The sequence below is a fragment of the Panthera onca genome, chromosome D1 (assembly GCF_046562875.1).
Source record: "Panthera onca isolate mPanOnc1 chromosome D1, mPanOnc1 haplotype 2, whole genome shotgun sequence".
Taxonomy (NCBI): domain Eukaryota; kingdom Metazoa; phylum Chordata; class Mammalia; order Carnivora; family Felidae; genus Panthera; species Panthera onca.
In genome coordinates, this window is record NC_138348.1 from 9,434,205 (window position 1) to 9,452,494 (window position 18,290).

The 18,290-nt window shown below is 43.8% G+C and overlaps 1 protein-coding gene across 4 annotated transcripts in view; it reads left to right on the top strand.

Annotated features, from left to right (window-relative positions):
* RAB3IL1 (RAB3A interacting protein like 1) overlaps positions 1-18,290 on the top strand; it is a 43,469-nt gene that overhangs the window by 6,174 nt on the left and 19,005 nt on the right. For 2 of the 4 annotated variants that reach the window (XM_078433566.2, XM_078433567.2), the window contains exon 2: positions 5,608-5,688. The exons of 1 other annotated variant lie outside the window; for it this stretch is intronic. In XM_078433566.2, the coding sequence (XP_078289692.1) occupies positions 5,608-5,688 (81 nt within the window). Of the gene's footprint in view, positions 1-5,607; positions 5,689-16,743; positions 16,911-18,290 lie in introns of those variants that run through there. One more of the 4 variants, XM_060606914.3, reaches the window with a different exon arrangement.

Sequence of the window (18,290 nt, forward strand, 5' to 3'; positions counted from 1 at the left end):
TTTTTGATTGCCAAATAATAGTCCATTGTGTATATATATACCATATCTTTATCCATTCATCAGTCAATGGACATTGGGCTCTTTCCATACTTTGGCTATTGTCGATAGTGCTGCTATAAACATTTGGGTGTAGGTGCCCCTTTGAATCAGCATTTTTGTATCCTTTGGATAAATACCTGGTAGTGCAATGGCTGGTCTTAGGTTAGCTCTATTTTTAATTTTTTGAGGAACCTCCACACTGTTCTCCAGGGTGGCTGCACCAGTTTGCATTCCGCCAACAGTGCAAAAGGTTTTCCTTTTCTCTGCATCCTCACCAACATTTGTTGTCTCCTGAGTTGTTAATTTTAGCCATTCTGACAGGGGTGAGGTGGTATCTCATTGTGGTTTTGATTTGTATTTCCTGATGATGAGTGATGTTGAGCATCTTTTTTGCATGTCTGTTCGCCATCTGGATGTCTTCTTTGGAAAAATGTCTGTTCATATCTTTTGACCATTTCTTCACTGGATCACTTGTTTTTTGGGTATTGAGTTTGATAAGTTCTCTATAGATTTTGGATAATAACCCTTTGCCCAATATGTCATTTGCAAATATCTTCTCCCATTCTGTCAGTTGCCTTTTAGTTTTGTTGATTGTGCAGAAGCTTTTTATCTTGATGAGGTCCCAATAGTTCATTTCTAAGTATCTCATATAAGTGGAATCAAACAGTATTTGTCTTTTTGTGACTGGCTTATTTCACTTACCATAATATTTTCAAGGTTCATCAGTAAGGGTGTTGGGTTTTATCAAATTATTTTTCTACATCAGTTGACATGGTCATGCGACTCTTTTCCTCTATTCCATTAATACTGTGTATTACATTGATTAGTGTTCATAAGTTGAACTGCCTTTGCATTCTTGGGATAAATCCCACTTGCCCATACAGTATGATCATTTTAATTGCTGGATTCAAATGTCTCAGTATTTTGTTGATAATTTTTGCATCTATATTCATAAGGAATATTGGTCTATAGATATCTTTCCTTATAATTTCTTTGTCTGGCCTTAGTATCAAAGTAACACTGGCATCATGGAATGAATTAGGAAGCAGAGTCTATTTTTTGGAAAAGTTTGAGAAAGATTGGTATTCATTTTTCTTTAAATGTTTGAGAGAGTTTACCAGTGAAACAATCTGGTCCTAGCATTTTCTTTACTGGAAATTTTTTGTTTACTTTCACAGTCTCTTCTTATGGGTCTATTCAGGTTTCTATTTGTTCTCGAGTCAGTTTTAGTAGTTTGTGTCTTCTAGGAAATTTTCTTTTCATCTAGATTATCTGATTTTTTGGTATATAATTATTCATCATATTATCTTACAATCCTTTTTGTATCTATAAAGTTGATAGCAATGTCCCTACTTTCATTCCTGATTTTAGTGGTTTGAATCTTTTATCTCTATTTTTTGTCATTCTAACTAAAAATTCATCAATTTTGTTAACTCCTTTCAAAGAAGCATCTTTTGTTTTTATTGATTCTCTTTGTTGTTTTTCAATTCTGTATTTCCTTTATTTCCATTCCAATCTTTATTTCCTTCCTTCTGCTGACTTTGGGTTTAGTTTGGTTTTTTCTAAGTTCCTTAAGTTGAAGTTTAGGGTGGGACTTGAGTGAGGTTGAGTTATGAGGTTGGAGACTCTGTAAATATCTTGCTACCAAAGAGAGCACCAGTCTGAGAATACAGTTAAACCAGGAAGAGGACAAGAGAGACATTGGATCTTGAGGACAGTGCTTGAGCCCCTGAAACAGTCCATGTCTAAAGCAAGTCCTACTTCTGGACATTCAGTTACATATTCAATACATTTTCTTTGGGCCCATTTAAAAAAAGTTGGAAGTTTAGTTATTGATTTGAGATCTTTCTTCTGTTTAATATATGCTGTTTTTATTTTCATTCATCTCATCTAATTTCCCTTGTGATTTCTTTTTATGCCATTGGGCATGTAAAAGTATTATTGTATTTTCACATATCGCATTTATTAATTTCTGGTTTCATGTCATTGTGGTCAGAGAAAATACTTCAAATGCATTCAGTAGTTTTAAATGTATTGAGACTTGTTTTGTGGTATAAACATGGTTTATCCTGAGGGATGTTCCATGCTTACTTGAGAAGAATGTATATTCTGCTGTCGTTGGGTGGAGTTAGGTCTAGTTGGTTTATAGTGTTGTTCAATGCTTCTATTTCTTTGTTTGTCTTTTGTGTAGTAGTTCTATCCATTACTGAAAATGGAATATTGGAGGGGCACCTGGGTGGCTCAGTTGATTAAGTGTCCGACTTTGGCTCAGGTCATGATCTCATGATCGGTAAGTTCGAGCCCTGCATTGTGCTCTCTGCTGTCAGTGACGAGCCTCCTTCAGATCCTCTGCCCCTTTCCTGCTTGTGCTCTCTCTCTCTCAAAAGTAAATAAACATTAAAAAAAAAAGGAAGTGGAGTATTGGAGTCCTTATTATTATTGTAATGTTTATTTCTCTCTTAAGTATATGTTTACTATTGTTATATCTTCTTGATGGATTGAGCTTTTTATCATTATATAATACCTCTCTTTTAATAATTTATAGTTATAAATGAAAAAAATATAAATAATTTATAAAGTCTTTTTTAATAATTTTTGCCTTAAAGCCTATTTTTAAAATAGTAGTACAGCCATTTCATCTCTTTTTTTGTTAATTTTGGCATGGATTATCTTTCCCATCCTTTCACTTTTAACCTATTTGAGTTTTTGAGCCAAAGAAAGACTCTTGTGACAGCATATAATTGCATTATGTGTTTTTTTAATCCATTCCATTAACCTCTGTCTTTTAATTAGAGAATTTAATCCATTTATATTTAATGCAATTACTAATAAGAACTTACTTCTGCCACTTTGTTTGCTATATGTCTTATATCTTGTTGTTTCTCAATTCCTCCTTCTTTTGTGTTAGACGTTTTCTTTTTTTTTTTTTTAATGTTTATTTATTTTTGACAGAAAGAGAGACAGAGCATGAGTGGGGGAGGGGCAGAGAGAGAGGGAGACACAGAATTGGAAGCAGGCTCCAGGCTCCGAGCTGTCAGCACAGAGCCCAACGTGGGGCTTGAACTCACAGACCGCGAGATCATGACCTGAGCCCAAGTTGGACACTCAACTGACTGAGACGCCCAGGTGCCCTGGTGTTAGATGTTTTCTAATGTAACATTTTGATTCCCTTGTTGTTTCTGTTACCAGATATATTTTATTTTCTTAGTTGTTGACCTGCGGATTACAATTAACATCTTAATTTATAACAATCTAGTTCAAATTAATACCAATTTAGTTTTGATAGTATAAAAAAATTTTGTTCTTCTATAGCTCCATTCCCTGTCCTTTATGTTGTTAGCATCACAAATTACATCTTTATATATTAGGTATCCATCAGCATAGATTTATAATTATTACAGTTGTCCTTTAAATTATATAAGAAAAAAAGAAAAGTTACATTAAAAGAATTCATCATTGCTGACTTTTATATTTACTTATATCAGTGTTCATTTCTTCATATGGATTTGAGTTACTGTCTACTATCCTTTCATATCAGCCTGAAGGACTCTCTTTAACATTTCTTGTAAAGAAAATCTACTAGTGACAAATTCTCATAATTTTTGTTATTCTGGAAATGTCTTGATTTATCTTTAATTCCTGAAGGATAGTTTTGCCAGATAAAAATTCCTTGCTGCCTTTTCCTTCCCTTTCAGAACTCCAAATATATTATCCTACTTCCTTATGGCCTTCCTTATCCCCAAAGTTTCTGATGAGAAATCAGCTGGAGAATCTGAGGTTCTCTTGTATGTGATTAGTCACTTTTCTCGCTCTAAAGATTCTCTTTTTGGTTTTGGCCTTCTACAGTTTGATTATGTCCTGGTGTGGATCTCTTTGAGTTTATCTTACTTGAAGTTAATTAAGCTTCCTGGATGTGTAGATTAAGTCTTGCTTCAAATTTAGAAGTTTTTAGCCATTATATCTTTCTTATTTCTCCCCTGCCCCTCCTTCTGGGATTTCCACTATGCATTTGTTAGTATGCATGATGTTGTCTCATACATCTCTTTGGTTCTGTTTCTTTTTTTTTTCATGTTTTTTTTCCTTTCTGTTCCACAGCCTGGGTAATCTCAATTGATTTATCTTCTAGTAGGCTGACTCTTTCTTCTGCTTGCTCAAATCTGTTGTTGAACAACTCTAGTCAATTTTTCATTTCAGCTAATTCTCTTCAAATCCAGAATTTGTTTCTGTATTATAACTTTTGTTTCCTTATTGATATTTTCTGACTGGTGAGATAAATAATTATCATGTTTTCCTTTAGTTCTTTACACATGGTTTCCTTTATATCTTTGAGTATATTTTAAATAGTTGATTTAAAGCCTTTGTCTTCTATATCCAATATCTGTGCTTCCTCAAGGACATCCCCCCCCGCCCCCCGCCATGTATAAGCCATGCTCCCTTTGATGCATCATATTTTTTTTTCTAAAACTGGATATTTTGAGTATTATAATGAAACAACTCTGGGAATAGGATTTCCTACCATGCTAAGACTTATTGCTGCTTGTGATAGAAATTATTGTTTATTAGTTTAGTGACTTTTCAGGAACTAACTTTGGAAAATCTATTTTTTGTTGTCCATGGCCACCAAAGTCTCTGTGTCATTAGCTTAGTGGTCAGTTAGTCATTTGACAGAGATTTCCTTAAATGCCTAGAACAGCAACAACAAAACCTCCCAGTCTTTGCAGATGAGCACTGTATATAGATTGGGAAATGCCTTCAACAATCCGTCATGCAATTTACAACTCTACTTTGGCCCTCATTTCCTGCTTTCAGAGAATCTGGTGATCAGCTAGAGGTAAGATCTTAGGGCCTTGTCAGGGCTTTTCTGAGCATGTACCCAGCCCTGGGCATGCATATGGACCTCTATTCCCAGGAATATGTAGGAACTTTTTGTTTTTGTTTTTGTTTTTGTTTTTGTTTTTGTTTTTGTTTTTGTTTTTGTTTTTAGAGAGAGAGAGAGAGAGAGAGAGCATGCACATGAGCAGGAGAAAGGAGCAGAGGGGCAGAGGGGGAGAGAGAGAGAGAGAGAATGCACGTGAGCAGGGGAAAGGAGCAGAGGGGCAGAGGGGGAGAGAGAGAGAGAGAGAGAGAGAGAGAGAGAGAGAGAGAGAATCTTAAGCAGGCTCCACGCTCAGTGTGGAGCCTGACATGGGGCTTCATCCCACAACTCTGGGAACATGACCTGAACCGAAATCAAGAGTCAGACACTCAACTGACTGAGCCACCCAGGTGCCGCTGTAGGAGCTTTTCAAAGTCCTTGTTCCCTAAATCATTTTATCCTCCAGCCTTTCTTCCTAAGCTTTTTTATTTGCTTGTTGTTTTCTCCAAATGTGATCATTTGTCCCGGTTGGCAGCAGCCAATCGCATGGCCTTTATATATTTTCAACAAATGCCCCCTCGGTTCTGGGAGAGTTCTGCATTAGGCAAAACAAAGGCAAGCCCTTTGAGCCAGACATGCAGAGAGCCACCAGACAGGTCAAAACAGCCCCAATACTTTCTGTAGCAGGTCTGTTCTGCTTCCTCTGATACTAGGAACTCACACCAGGAATATTGTCTTCAAGGTTACTGTCTTCAAGAGGCTGCCACAGAGCTGGCGAGCGGGGGATGGCCAAAGTAAGTGAAATTATCATGAAGCTTTCTTGGTGAAATTCAGCTGTTTCTTTCTTGTTTGTTGTTTTTTTTAATGTTTATTTATTTATTTTGAGGCAGAGGAAGCAGGGGGAGGAACAGAGAGAGAGAGAGGGAGAGAGCGAATCCCAAGCAAGCTCTGCACAGTCAGCAGAGCCTGACATGGGACTTGATGTCATGAACGGTGAGAGCATGACCCGAGCTGAAATCAAGAGTTGGATGCTTAATCAACTGAGCCACCCCGGCGCCCCTGTTGTTTGTTTCTTGATAAGTGTTCACCTGGTTGCTCTAAACTTTGAGCTGTTTCCAGAGTTCTGATAAAACTGATTTTGATGGTTTTGCCAGTTTGTTAGCTGCTTTTGTGGAGTGATGGACTCTAGGAGTTCCCTACATCCCCAGTTTTGTTTTTTTTTTTTAGTGTAGAATTTTTATGTGAAAATAATTACCTTATATATAAAAATCTGCATACTGATTTTTTCACTTGATGTTATACCATAAAATTTTCTATTTACTTGTATTATTCTTCATATAAATATCCACCTTAGTAGTTCATTCGGCAAATATTTATTGGGTACCATTTACCTGGTGGTCACTCTTCCAGGGACTGAGTATACAGTGGTGAGTGAAACAAGGCCCTGTCCTCACACAGCTTACATTGGAGTAGGGAGTGAAGTAAGTGACATATAAATATTCATTCACTGTCGTTGCTGTTTAAAGTTCTATTATAAGAACAGAAGAACTATGATAGGATGAAAACTGCCCCCCACCCCACCCTACCGCCCCGCCAAAGACATCAGGTCCTAGTCCCGGAAACCTGTGGATGTTACCTTATTGAAAACAGGATCCTTGCAGCTGTGATTAAGTTAAGGATCTTGAAGTGTGTGGATATTATCCTGGATTATCAGGGTGGGCCTCAAAGTCAATCACATGCCTCTTTATAAGAGAGAGGAAGAGGAGATTTGACATGGACGGAAGAGGAAAAGCAAAGCGATCATTGGAAGCAGAAATTGGAGTGAAACTAAGGAATGCCAGCAGTTGCCCAGAGCTGGAAGAAGCAAGGAACAGAAGTCTCCCCTATACCCTTGAGAGGGGACACGGACCTACCAGCATCTTGGTTTGGGCACAGTGATAGTCATTTTGGACTTCGGGCATCCAGAATGGCGTGAAATAAATTTCTGTTGCGAAAAGCCATCTAGTTTGTGTTAATTTGTTTCAGTTACCATAGCAAACTAATACAAATTTTGGAATCGAGTAGTATGCTGCTGTAACAAACACCTAAAAATGTGAAGATAGATTTGGAATGGGTAATGGGTAGAAGCTGGAAGAATTTCGAGAAGCACTGTTAGAAGCACTTGTACGTGATAAACTTGGATTTTAGCTGAGGCGATTCCCAAGCAAAATGTTAAAGATACGGCCTGGTTTTTTCTTGCTGATTATCATAAAATGAGAGAGGAAAAAGATATCTCAGGGAAAGAACTGTTACATCAAAAGGAACCAGCACATGATGATGGGGGAAATTTGCAACCTTTCCGAACTGTGAAATATACTAAAATTAGGCGATTTACTGTTAGAACAACGTGCTCTAGGGAGAAGGCCATGGGTGTGGTTGAACAGCTTTTTGCTAGTCTTGAGGATATTAAGTGTATGACTCATAGATCCACTCAACCATCTCAGCAGAAGCCAGGAATAGAGATAGAATTATCCAGGAGAGATCTGTGGAGGGCTGTCTGTAATGATGTGAATCTCTGTGACATACACAGGAGACCCACAAGACTTTTGAGAGTTATACCAGCAGAAACGCTGCCATCTTAGATGGAAAGGGACAGAGACGGAATGGAATGAAGGAAGGCTATTGGACTCCCACGATTCTAGAGGCAGGAAATAGGCTTATAAAATGACTCAGCTTCACACATGTGCCTACTGTTAAGAAAAACGAAGAATGACAAAAGGGATTAACCTCAAGCCCAGAGGGCAGAGCCTTGGACCTGGAAGTCAGAACCACAGATGTGGAGGCAGGAACTGTGGGTGACAGAGGATTAGTCCTACATCTTGAAAACTAGAGGAATTTGTCCTGCTGGATTTTGAAATTACCTGGGACCAGTCCCTTTCTCTCTTCCATTTTCTCCCTTTTGGAGTAAAGATGTGTGTAACTGTTATACTATGCCCACTCCATCATATTAGGGGAACAGATTACTCATTACTAGTTTCACAGTTTTAGAAATGGAGAACTTTTTTCCCCCAGAATGGACTCTATCCAATCTTACAAACCTAGTTTAGATGAATTTTGGGGGTTTCAGCTGATTATATTTAGATGAGATTTTGGGCTTGTTGATATTACAATGGGTTAAGACTTTTGGAGATGTTGGGATAGGGTGAATGTATTTTGTGTGTGTGACAGACTGATGGCAGACTGCAGAAAACTGGGGGGGGGGGGAGGGAAGCCCTCCCCCCCCAACATATCAGAGTCTAACCCCTAAACCAATATATTGTGCCTTACATAAAAACAGGATCTTTGCAAATGTGATTAAGTTAAGCATTTTGACATGTGGAGATTATCCTGGATCATCCAGGGGGGCTCTAAATGCAACCACAAGTGTCCTTATGAGAGGGAGCCAGAGTGACATTTGTCACAAATGAAAGAGGAGAAGGCAATGTGAAGATAATGGAGAAGTGGTGTGGCTACAAGCCACGGAATACTAGCTACCACCAGACCCCGGAAGAGGCAAGGAACAAACTCTCCCCTAGAGCCTCCAGAGGGAGTAGAGACCAACTGACATCTTCACTGAGGCCCGGTGATCCTGGTTTTGGACCTCTGGCCTCCAGAATGGTGGAAAAATAAATTTCTGTTGTTTTAAGCCTCCTGGTTTATGGTAGCTGGATACAGTTGCTATAGGAACTGTAAACGAATAACACGATGCATTTATCTAGCCCCTGCTCATTGGACACTTGGATTGCTATTATGAAGTGTCTTGCACACGTTTCCTGGTGCAAATGTGCTAGAATTGTTGTAGCACATATACCTGGGAGTGGAATTGCTTGGTCACGGCACACACAAATGTTCAATTCTAGAAGGTAATGTCAAATTGCTCACCGAAACAGTTATCAATTTACACTCATACCAATGCTATAGTTGTTGTGGATGGATGTGCGTTTTGTTCATCGCTTGGTATTATCCGATTTCTTAATTTTTGCCAATCCTAGGGAACGTGAGATGCTCTCTCGCTGTGGTTTTATTTTAATTTCCCTGATAACCAACGTGATTAGGTTTGAGTATCTTTTCGAACCCTTATTGGCCATTTGTAATGTTTCTTCTCTGAAATGCTCGTTCATATCTTTTGCCCATTTTTCTAATTATTTTATATATATTTTTTAATTGACTTGAGAGTTCCTGTTCCTTTTATGTTCTAGATACTACAACTTTGTTGGTTATGGCTCATCTTTTTATTTTTTATTATCACTATTTTTAATGTTTTTATTTTTGAGAGAGAGAGTGCAAACAGGGGCAGAGCAGAGAGAGAGGGAAACACAGAATCTGAAGCTGGCCCCAGGCTCTGAGCTGTCAGCACGGAGCCCGACGCGGGGCTCGAACTCACAAACTGCGAGATCCTGACCTGAGCTGATGTTGGACACTCAACCGACGGAGCCTCCCAGGTGCCCCGTGGCTCATCTTTTTATTTACTTTATGGTGTCAGTTGATGAAAAGAAGTTCTCAGTTTTAATGTAGTTGGATTTATCAGTCTTCCTTCATGGTTAGCGCTTTTTATGTGGTTTTTTTTTTATTAAAATTTTTTTTTTAACGTTTATTTATTTTTGAGAGAGAAAGAGACAGAGCATGAGCAGGGAAGGAGCAGAGAGAGTGGGAGAGACAGAATCCGAAGCAGGCTCCAGGCTCTGAGCTATCAGCACAGAGCCTGATATGGGGCTTGAACCCATGAACCGCAAGATCATGACCTGAGCCGAAGTCAGACGTTCAACTGACTGAGCCACCCAAGCGCCCCTATTTTTTTTTAGAATCCTTCCTTTCGTGGGGCACCTGGCTGGCTCTATCAGTAGAGCATATGACTCTTTTTTTTTTTTTTTTTTTAATTTTTTTTTCAACTTTTTTTTATTTATTTTTGGGACAGAGAGAGACAGAGCATGAACCGGGGAGGGGCAGAGAGAGAGGGAGACACAGAATCAGAAACAGGCTCCAGGCTCCGAGCCATCAGCCCAGAGCCTGACGCGGGGCTCGAACTCACGGACCGCGAGATCGTGACCTGGCTGAAGTCGGACGCTTAACCGACTGCGCCACCCAGGCGCCCCGAGCATATGACTCTTGATTTGGGGGTTGTGGATTCGAACCTCACATGTTGGGTGTAGAAATTACTTAAAAATCTTTCTCTGAAGTAAAAAAGATATTCTCCTACAATTTTTTCTAAGAGTTTTTCTTTCCATATGTAATCAAGCTGGAATTAATTTTTCCGCATGGTGTGAGATAGGGTTCCAATTATCTTACCCACATAGACTCGATCAGTTGTTCCTACATGATGTATTTGATGGTCCCTTCCTTTCCCCACTGATCAGCAAGGCTATATCTGAACATCAGAGCTCCAGATATGTGTTGGTCTTTTTCTGGTTTCGATTTCATCAGTCTATATATGTTCATTCTTGAGCTAATATCATACTGTTTTTAGTACTAGAGTTTTATAAGTCCTGATAGCTGGGGAGTAAGGAAGTGCCTCATTCTTCAGGCATGTCTTCGATATTTTTACTCTTCTATATAAATTTTAAAATCAGCATGTCATATTTAAGGAAAACGCTGTTGGAACTTTTATTGCAATTGCATCAAATACGTAGATCGAATTTGAGAAAACTGGCATTTTGGCGAAATACCTAGTTTTAGAATTTGTATCATTTTGATATTTTTATTATTGGAATAATTTAGATTATATAATAATACTATAATTATTATAATTTGTATCCAAAATTAAAATTTCCTCTATAATAAGTCTTGCAAGTGTTTTGTTAGATTTATGATAGGTTCTTATTGTTTATTGCTATAATAAATAATGTATTTTTAAAATTCTATTTTTCCAATTTCTACCAGTGCTCAGAACTGTGAATAATTTTTATATTGATATTATAGCCAACCTTTTTGCCAAGCTCTCTTTTTATAATAATAGATATAGATAATAGATAATAATAATAGGACTCTATGGAGTCCTTTGGGTTTTGTTTTTTTTCCAAGATTTTATTTAAATTCAAGTTAGTTAGCAGATAGTGTAGTATTGGTTTCAGGAGTAGAATTTAGTGATTCATCACTTATGTATAACACCCAGTGCTCGTCACAAGTGCCCTCTTTATTTAAAAAAAATTTTTTTTTAATGTTTTATTTATTTTTGAGATAGAGACAGAATACGAGTTGGGGAGAGGCAGAGAGAGCAGGAGACAGAATCCACAAAGCAGGCTCTAGGCTCTGAGCCATCAGCACAGAGCCCGACGCAGGGCTTAAACTCACAAACTGTGAGATCATGACCTGAGACAAAGTCGGATGCTTAACTGACTGAGCCACCCAGGCGCCCCACAAGTGCCTTCTTTAAAGCCTATCATCCATTTACCCCATCTCCCCCCAACCTCCCCTCCAGTTTGTTCTCTATAGTTAAACCTTTGAATTTGACATGTAGACAATCATTTAGGAAAAAGAAGAGTTCTGATTTTTCTTTTCCAATATTTGTGTCTTAAATTTCTTTTTCTAGTCTTATTGCACTGTCTACAATCACCAATATAGTATAGAATAGAAGTAATGATAGCAGCCATGCCTGTCTCATTCCCGATTTTAAAAGATTGTTTCTAGAATTTCAGCATTAAGAATATTTGCCAAAAAAAAAAAAAAAAAAAAAGAAAAGAAAAAAGAAAAAAAGAAAGAATGATATTGGCTGTGGGGTGTTGGTGGATACTCTTCATCAATTTAATAAAGTTCCCTCTCATTCCCAGGTTTCCAAATACTTTTTAAAATAAATTGTTTTGTCCACTAATATCTTCTCAGCACCCAACACAGATGCTCATTATATGTTGCTTGAATGAATGCATGAATGAATGAATGAACATGTTTACTGGACTCTATTTCTTTTCTTTTTTTTTCCTTATTGATTTTTGTGAATTCTTTATATATTAAAGATATCAACACTTTGCCACTTGCTGGGAATATTTTCCCTAGGCCTTTTGCCTTTTAATTTTGGTTATTTTTTGGTGAAAGGAGGAAGATGGAGAAGTTTTAAATTTTAATGTAAACAGATCTATTGGTTTTTCCTTTTGAGGTCTCTTCAAATGCATCTAAGTTTAGAAAGCCTTTACCTCTCAGGATATTTGATAAGTTCATTTCTATTTTCTATGCACACTGCTGTTAATAGCAGGGCTCTGATCACGTCACTCCCCTGCTCAAAAATGTTTAACTGTCTCCTTGGAGCCTTTAGAATAAAGTCCAAATTCTTTAACTTGGCCTCTAACACGTTTCGTGATTCATTCCGAGACTGCCTGTCCAGTCTTTTCTCTAGTGTCCCCCAAATCAGCTTGAGCTCCAGCCAAAGGGAAGAGTTGGCTTCTCTCTGTGTGCCCTGCTCTGTCCCACCTCCAAGGCTTTGTTCCTGGTGTTCCTTGGCATAGAATGCCATCCTCCATTTTGTATATTTAAATCCTGCTTGTTCTTCAAGCCCTCTTTTCTCAAAAAAAGCCTCACCTTACCCTTTGAGAGGATAAATGGTAGAGGGATGAGAACATGAGCTTTTGGAGTTAGACAATGTGGATTAAAATCCTAATTTCTTGGGGCGCCTGGGTGGCTCAGTTGGTTAAGCATCCGACTTCGGCTCAGGCCATGATCTCGCGGTCCGTGAGTTCGAGCCCCGCGTCGGGCTCTGTGCTGACAGCTCAGAGCCTGGAGCCTGTTTCAGATTCTGTGTCTCCCTCTCTCTGACCCTCCCCCGTTCATGCTTTGTCTCTCTCTGTCTCAAAAATAAATAAACGTTAAAAAAAATTTTTTTTTAATCCTAATTTCTTCACTTGTTCCTGTTGCCAAATCTTTTCACCTAGTCTCCATTCCTCCATGATTAAAATGGGAACAGAAAGCAATGAAGGACCACATCGGGTGGTCTGAGGGTGAACCCAATCGATCAAATGTAAAGATCCTGGCACAAGGCGCCTGGCTGGCTCAGTCGGAGAAGCATGCAACTGTTGATCTCAAGGTCTTGAGTTTGAGCCCGCACATTGAATGTAGAGATTACTTAAACAAATAAATATACTTAAAAAAAAAAAAAAAAAAAGACTCCCTGCCTCATCCCACCATTTTGGAAGGGAGTGAGGTGGGGCCAACCCACCCCCTCTAGCCACACCTGCCTCTGAAAGTTTGGCTGGTTCTCGAATTCCATTAGGTGGCCGAGAACTTTCCTGCTCAGGTGCTGGGAGTGGCCAAACAGGTTCCACCTCCAGGAATCTAACCCAGGCCTCCGGGCACCTCGGTGGGACTCCCACACCCATCTGGGCTCAAAGGAATCCCCTCCCTCCTTTCTTCAAGTGAGCTCCAAAGGTTTTATTGCTGGGAAATATTTAAGTCTCCCAAGGGGCCCACTGGAACCTCCTGTTCCTTGTCATCAGCACCCACAATATGATGGCAAGGCAAGTGGAGCAAAGGTAACCTTTTCAATTTCAAAGTGAGCAAACTGAGGCTCAAACTGTCTTCCATATAGTTGGGTCTAGGACTTGTGTGTCTTGTCAGCCTGATTCAAGGGGCTCTGGGAGGCCTGAGCAGCTGTGTTGGGGAATCTGGGAGACCTCTGGCCCCAGGGTGGGAGAAGGCGCAGGAATTCTGGCTACCAGAGCCTCCAGCCTTTGTCTGCAGTGGGTTAATGCTCTCAGAGGCTGGCAGCGAGCCTAGCGTCTGTGTGTTCTCTTTGTGAACCTTCAGTACCCCCACTTGCGTAGGTTATCCTTTTTTATTTTTAATGTTTGTTTATTTTTGAGAGAGAGACGGAACGCTAGTGGGGGAGGGGCAGAGAGAGGGAGACACAGAGTCCAAAGCAGGCTCCAGGCTCTGAGCCATCAGCACAGAGCCTGATGCGGGGCTTGAACTCATGAGCAGTGAGACCATGACATGAGCCAAAGTCAGACGCTTAACCGACTGAGCCACCCAGACGCCCCTTGTCTGCGTCCTTTAAGGAAGAGGAAGGATGACGATTCAGTGGCGGGGGTGTGTGTGTCTCTGGGGCTGGAGATGAGGGTGGGAACATGAAAATAATGAGAAGAGTGAGCTTCGGTTCTGGGGCCCTGGGTTCTAGCTCTACACGCAGCACGCTGCATCACCTGGGATGGTCTACTCTCTCTGGACCCCAATTGTTCTATCTGTAAAATGGGGATAGTAGCAGATGGACCCATCTCTGTGGTGGAATCTTCGCAATCTTAGTGTTCTCAAAGTGCTGTCCTGGGCCTTGACCCCTCCCCGAGCCCAGACTGTCTCCAGGGCCTGACCTCACCAGGTTGGCCCCACCAAATCTCTGACACCATTTGGCTGCCTCCACCCTCTGCTCTGTCCTCCTCTCGGGGGCCTGAGGCTCATTCCATCTCCCCACCGCACTGGGGCTGGCCAGCCAGTGGTCTTGGTCGGGTCTGGGCAGGGCGTTGGGGGAGGGGGGGGCGCTCCAGACTCCTATTTGACCTCTTGAGCCTCTCTCTCTCTCTCTCTCTCTCCCTGGAGCCAGCATCCTCTGCCCCGCCCCTCTTGAAATCTGACCTCAGGGACCCAGGGAGGACTGTAGCTGCAAAACATTCCATCCAGTTGTCCAAACACTCAGCACAGCTGGCCGAGGGAGGGGCGGCCAGAGCCGAGCTCTCAGGGAGCCCTCGGGCTGTTGTTTTCATGGGAATGGTGGAGTCCTCCGGAGGAGGGCCAGCCCTGGATGCCCCGAGGGGGTTCACGGGGCTGAGGCTAAAGGTAGAGCTCCCAACACGCACACTCAAGGGCTTGCCCCAGGCCTCACTTCCCAGTGCCCGGCTCCTGGTGGGGAAGATCCAGGTCCGGCTGGCCAGGTGCTACGGGTGGCCTTGTGAGCATCCTCGTGATGGGGCCCAGGGCTCCTTGCGGGGGAAGGGCAGCGGGGATGATGAGATAGCAAGCCCGGGAAGTGACTTCGGGGAGCAGCTTTTACTGGCAAGCAGTCCCCGGCTGCCTCTTGGCTCTGACTCACCAGTGACCCTGGACGAGCCTCCAAGTCAGTTTCCTCATCTGCAACAGCGAGGCCTGGGCCTCTTCTGGCTCCGATTTTTTTCTAAGTCACAGCCAAGGACAAGGCCCTTAAAGCTCCCCATGAAGTCCCAGCTATGCCTAAATGTCCAGAAGGTAGCAGGTTTTTCTCTACGGCCCCCAAAGCGACTCTGACTCCGTTTCCTCCCCGAGGGGCTGGCTGGTGCTTAGCAGCGAGGGACTGTCTCTTATACACTTTGTCACCAGCCGGACTGAGCTCCTTTCCCTCCTGCCATGTTGGGATGATGGAGAGACCCTCCCCCACCTCCCGCCTTTCCACACTTCCTGTTTTCCATTAATTGTTTCCAGGTGGGCCCAGAGGTTGCCCTGCAGAGGAAGGTGGGGGCACGAGAGAATTTAGCAGGGGATCCGTGAGGAGCAAAAACAGGAAGGGGGTGGGAGCAGGCCATGGAAAATTCACTGCCAGGAAAGGCAAGGCCAGCATCTGGTTTGCATTAGGCTGAGAGCATCGAAGCCCAAAGCCTGAGTAGGAGATATTGTTATCCGCGGGGCAGGGCTGGGGGGTGGGGGGTGTGACTGCTAGTCAGGAACTGGCGGCTTCTCCCCCACGGGGACCTCAGAGGCTGACAGGAAAGAAGAGGGAAGGTGAGGGAGAAAGGAGTAGAGAGAAATGAAACTCTCATTTCAAGGGTGGCAGACCCTTCACAGATGTTACCTTCTGTGACGCTCACAACCTCACCGGGGACAATCGTGCCCGTTTCACAGATGAGGAAACTGAGTCCCAGAGAGGTGAGGTGATTTGCCCCAAGGCCACAGAGCCAAGGAACCGCAGAAGCAGGATTAGATTTCAAGCCAAATGAGACAGGGTGAAACACACCAACTATCTTGGGGAGACTGAGCCTGACCACGTCCCGGACAAGGGGGTCCTGAGGATTTGGTGGTGAGTGCGGGCCAGCCTCTGCCCACGGGGCCACTCATTTCTCGTGGGGGTGTCCGACCGTTCCAATCGTCATGACACAAGGTGGACATCTGTCTGAGGGCTCCCCCCCTCCCATGCCACAGGGGAAGGCTTGCTGGCAGAGGGGGTATTCGCAAAAGAGATTTATCAGCAGGGGGTAGGATGTGATGTAGGGGACATTGTGTGAGGAAAGCGGAGGTGTAGGGCATGTCTGGGGCAGTAGCAGCTGGCCTGGTGTGCCTTAGAGGGTAAGATTCCATATTACAGTTGGGGAAACTGAGGCACAGAAAGTAACACGCCCAAAGGTTTATAGTTTAGAAGTGGGGTGTGAATCCGGCCTGACACCGGGCCTGTGTTCCTCACTGCTACACTGAGGTGTCCATGCACGCCGGTGGTTGATATCGAGGGGATATCGAGGCCGGGGATGGGGGGTGGGGCAGGTGGAGGTTCTTGCCCAAAGCCACACAACCGACTGGTAATAGATAGAGCCTGGGCTGGACGGGCTCTTTCCAACTCAGCAACCTGGCCAAGGAGGGGACAGACAGCTCCGTCTTCGGGCCGAATGAAAGCCTGGGGCCTTGGGCATATAAAGGAAAGTTCCCACGACCCCTTAGGGTGTCTTACCTTTCCTGGCCCAGAGCCCGGGAAGGAGGGCCCCAGAGCCGTCTGCTGCCCGCCGAGCCATGGGAGTTAATAATTACGGGGTTTCAGGAGATAGAGGCCTGCTGGGAGGGGCCTCCCTCCTGGGCTGCTGCTTCTCAGAGATAGCAAAGGTTAGCAGGAGGCTCAGCCCCGGGGTGGGGGAGAAGGGCTTCTGCTGCTCGCCTGCTTGGCAGTCTCCGGAGGGACCTTCAGGCTGGCCCTGGCAATGGATGCCCCCAAGGAGCACACCAGGTGTCCTGCCCGAGGGACATGCCCCGTGTTCCTGGCAATGAGCTCGGGGGCTGTCTGCTACACTCCATCGGTTCTGGGACCTGCCCTTGACGGGAACTTGGGAGAGGAGCCTTGGGACCCAGACAGGTGAGCTAGTGACCTTGATCATAGAGGGGAGGGGAGGAGGATTCTTGCCACTCTGCAGCGGCACTGGGGAAGAGGGGGTGAGAGGCCAGGCTCCTGACTGGGGGGGGGGGGGGGGACTGGCGTGGAACCATGAGGGATTTCATGAGCCTCCTACAAGGTCAGTTGCCAAGGGGTGACCCTGATTCTCTAACTTGGTGGTTGTACAATCACAGAATCTGAGGCTCAGAGAGGGCAAGGCACATCTCCTGGGTCACACAGTGAGCTGAGGAGAGACCTAAGTTCAGAATCAGGGCCTGGGTCATCCAGGCCGGCAGTTTCCTGCTCATCTGTTTCCAGCCAAGGGTCTGTGGTCAGGGCTGTCAGGGGGGGATGGGGATGGCAGGGAGGAGGGTGGGGAAGGGCAGTGTCTTAAAGGCAGAGGACACACCTTTCACTTCTCCCTCCCCTCCAGCTGGCCAGGCCTCTCCTAGGCTCCCCATTTGTTGTCTGGCTGCATGTAGCTGCAGCCTCTAGTGAGTTCTCTGGCTTCTGGGCTGTCCTTCCAGAAAACTGGTTGTAAGGGGTCTCAGCCCCATCACCCCTGGCTGTGTGATATCAAATAGGTTCCCGAACTTCTCTGAGCCTATCCTTTGCGGCTGAGGAGCAGAGCTCAATGGGCGGTGGGAGGAGCTAGTGAGACCCCGGAATCCACTGGATGACCACTGGATGTATAGATGACGTGATGTTTTTTGGTAGTACTTGGGTGTCCGTGCTCCCTGGCGATCCCACATTTGTCCTTGGAGGCCTCGCTTAAGGGCCTCCACAGCCCACTAGCCATCCCCCCTCCTGCTAAGGACTCTTCCTCTGGGCCGACACCCTCTCCATGCCTTATCTCCCACCAGTCTGGGTTACCCTGACTTGGACCAGGTCTTATCTCCTGCCCAGGCTTGGAGGGTAAAGGCCCTGTCCTGAGCTCTATTTGTGTCTTCTCCTCCTTCCTCTAAATAACGAACAGAGCACGTGTCGGGAAGACCACTGTTGCTCAACGCTTATTTGGTATAGAATTCAAGTCAACAAACATGATGACATCTGCTTTGGGCCAGACTCTGGGATAGGCTGGGGTAGGTGGAGAAACACTGCACCGAGAAGGAGCTGGTCCCTGCCCTTGAGAAACCAGTCGGGGAAACAATTGCCCCACAGAGTGAAGGGCGTTGGAGGCCTGGGTAGAATGATTCTGGTAGGTCAGAAGGGATGTCACAGTGGCCTGCACAGGTTGTGCACTGCACAAGGTGCCAGCCAAGGGAGTGAGTGAGCAAGGCATGAAATCTAGCCTGCCCTCCACTCGCCAAGTCCTGTGCCTTGGCATGGGCTGTGCCCACCTGGAAAAGCAGTACTGTTTTC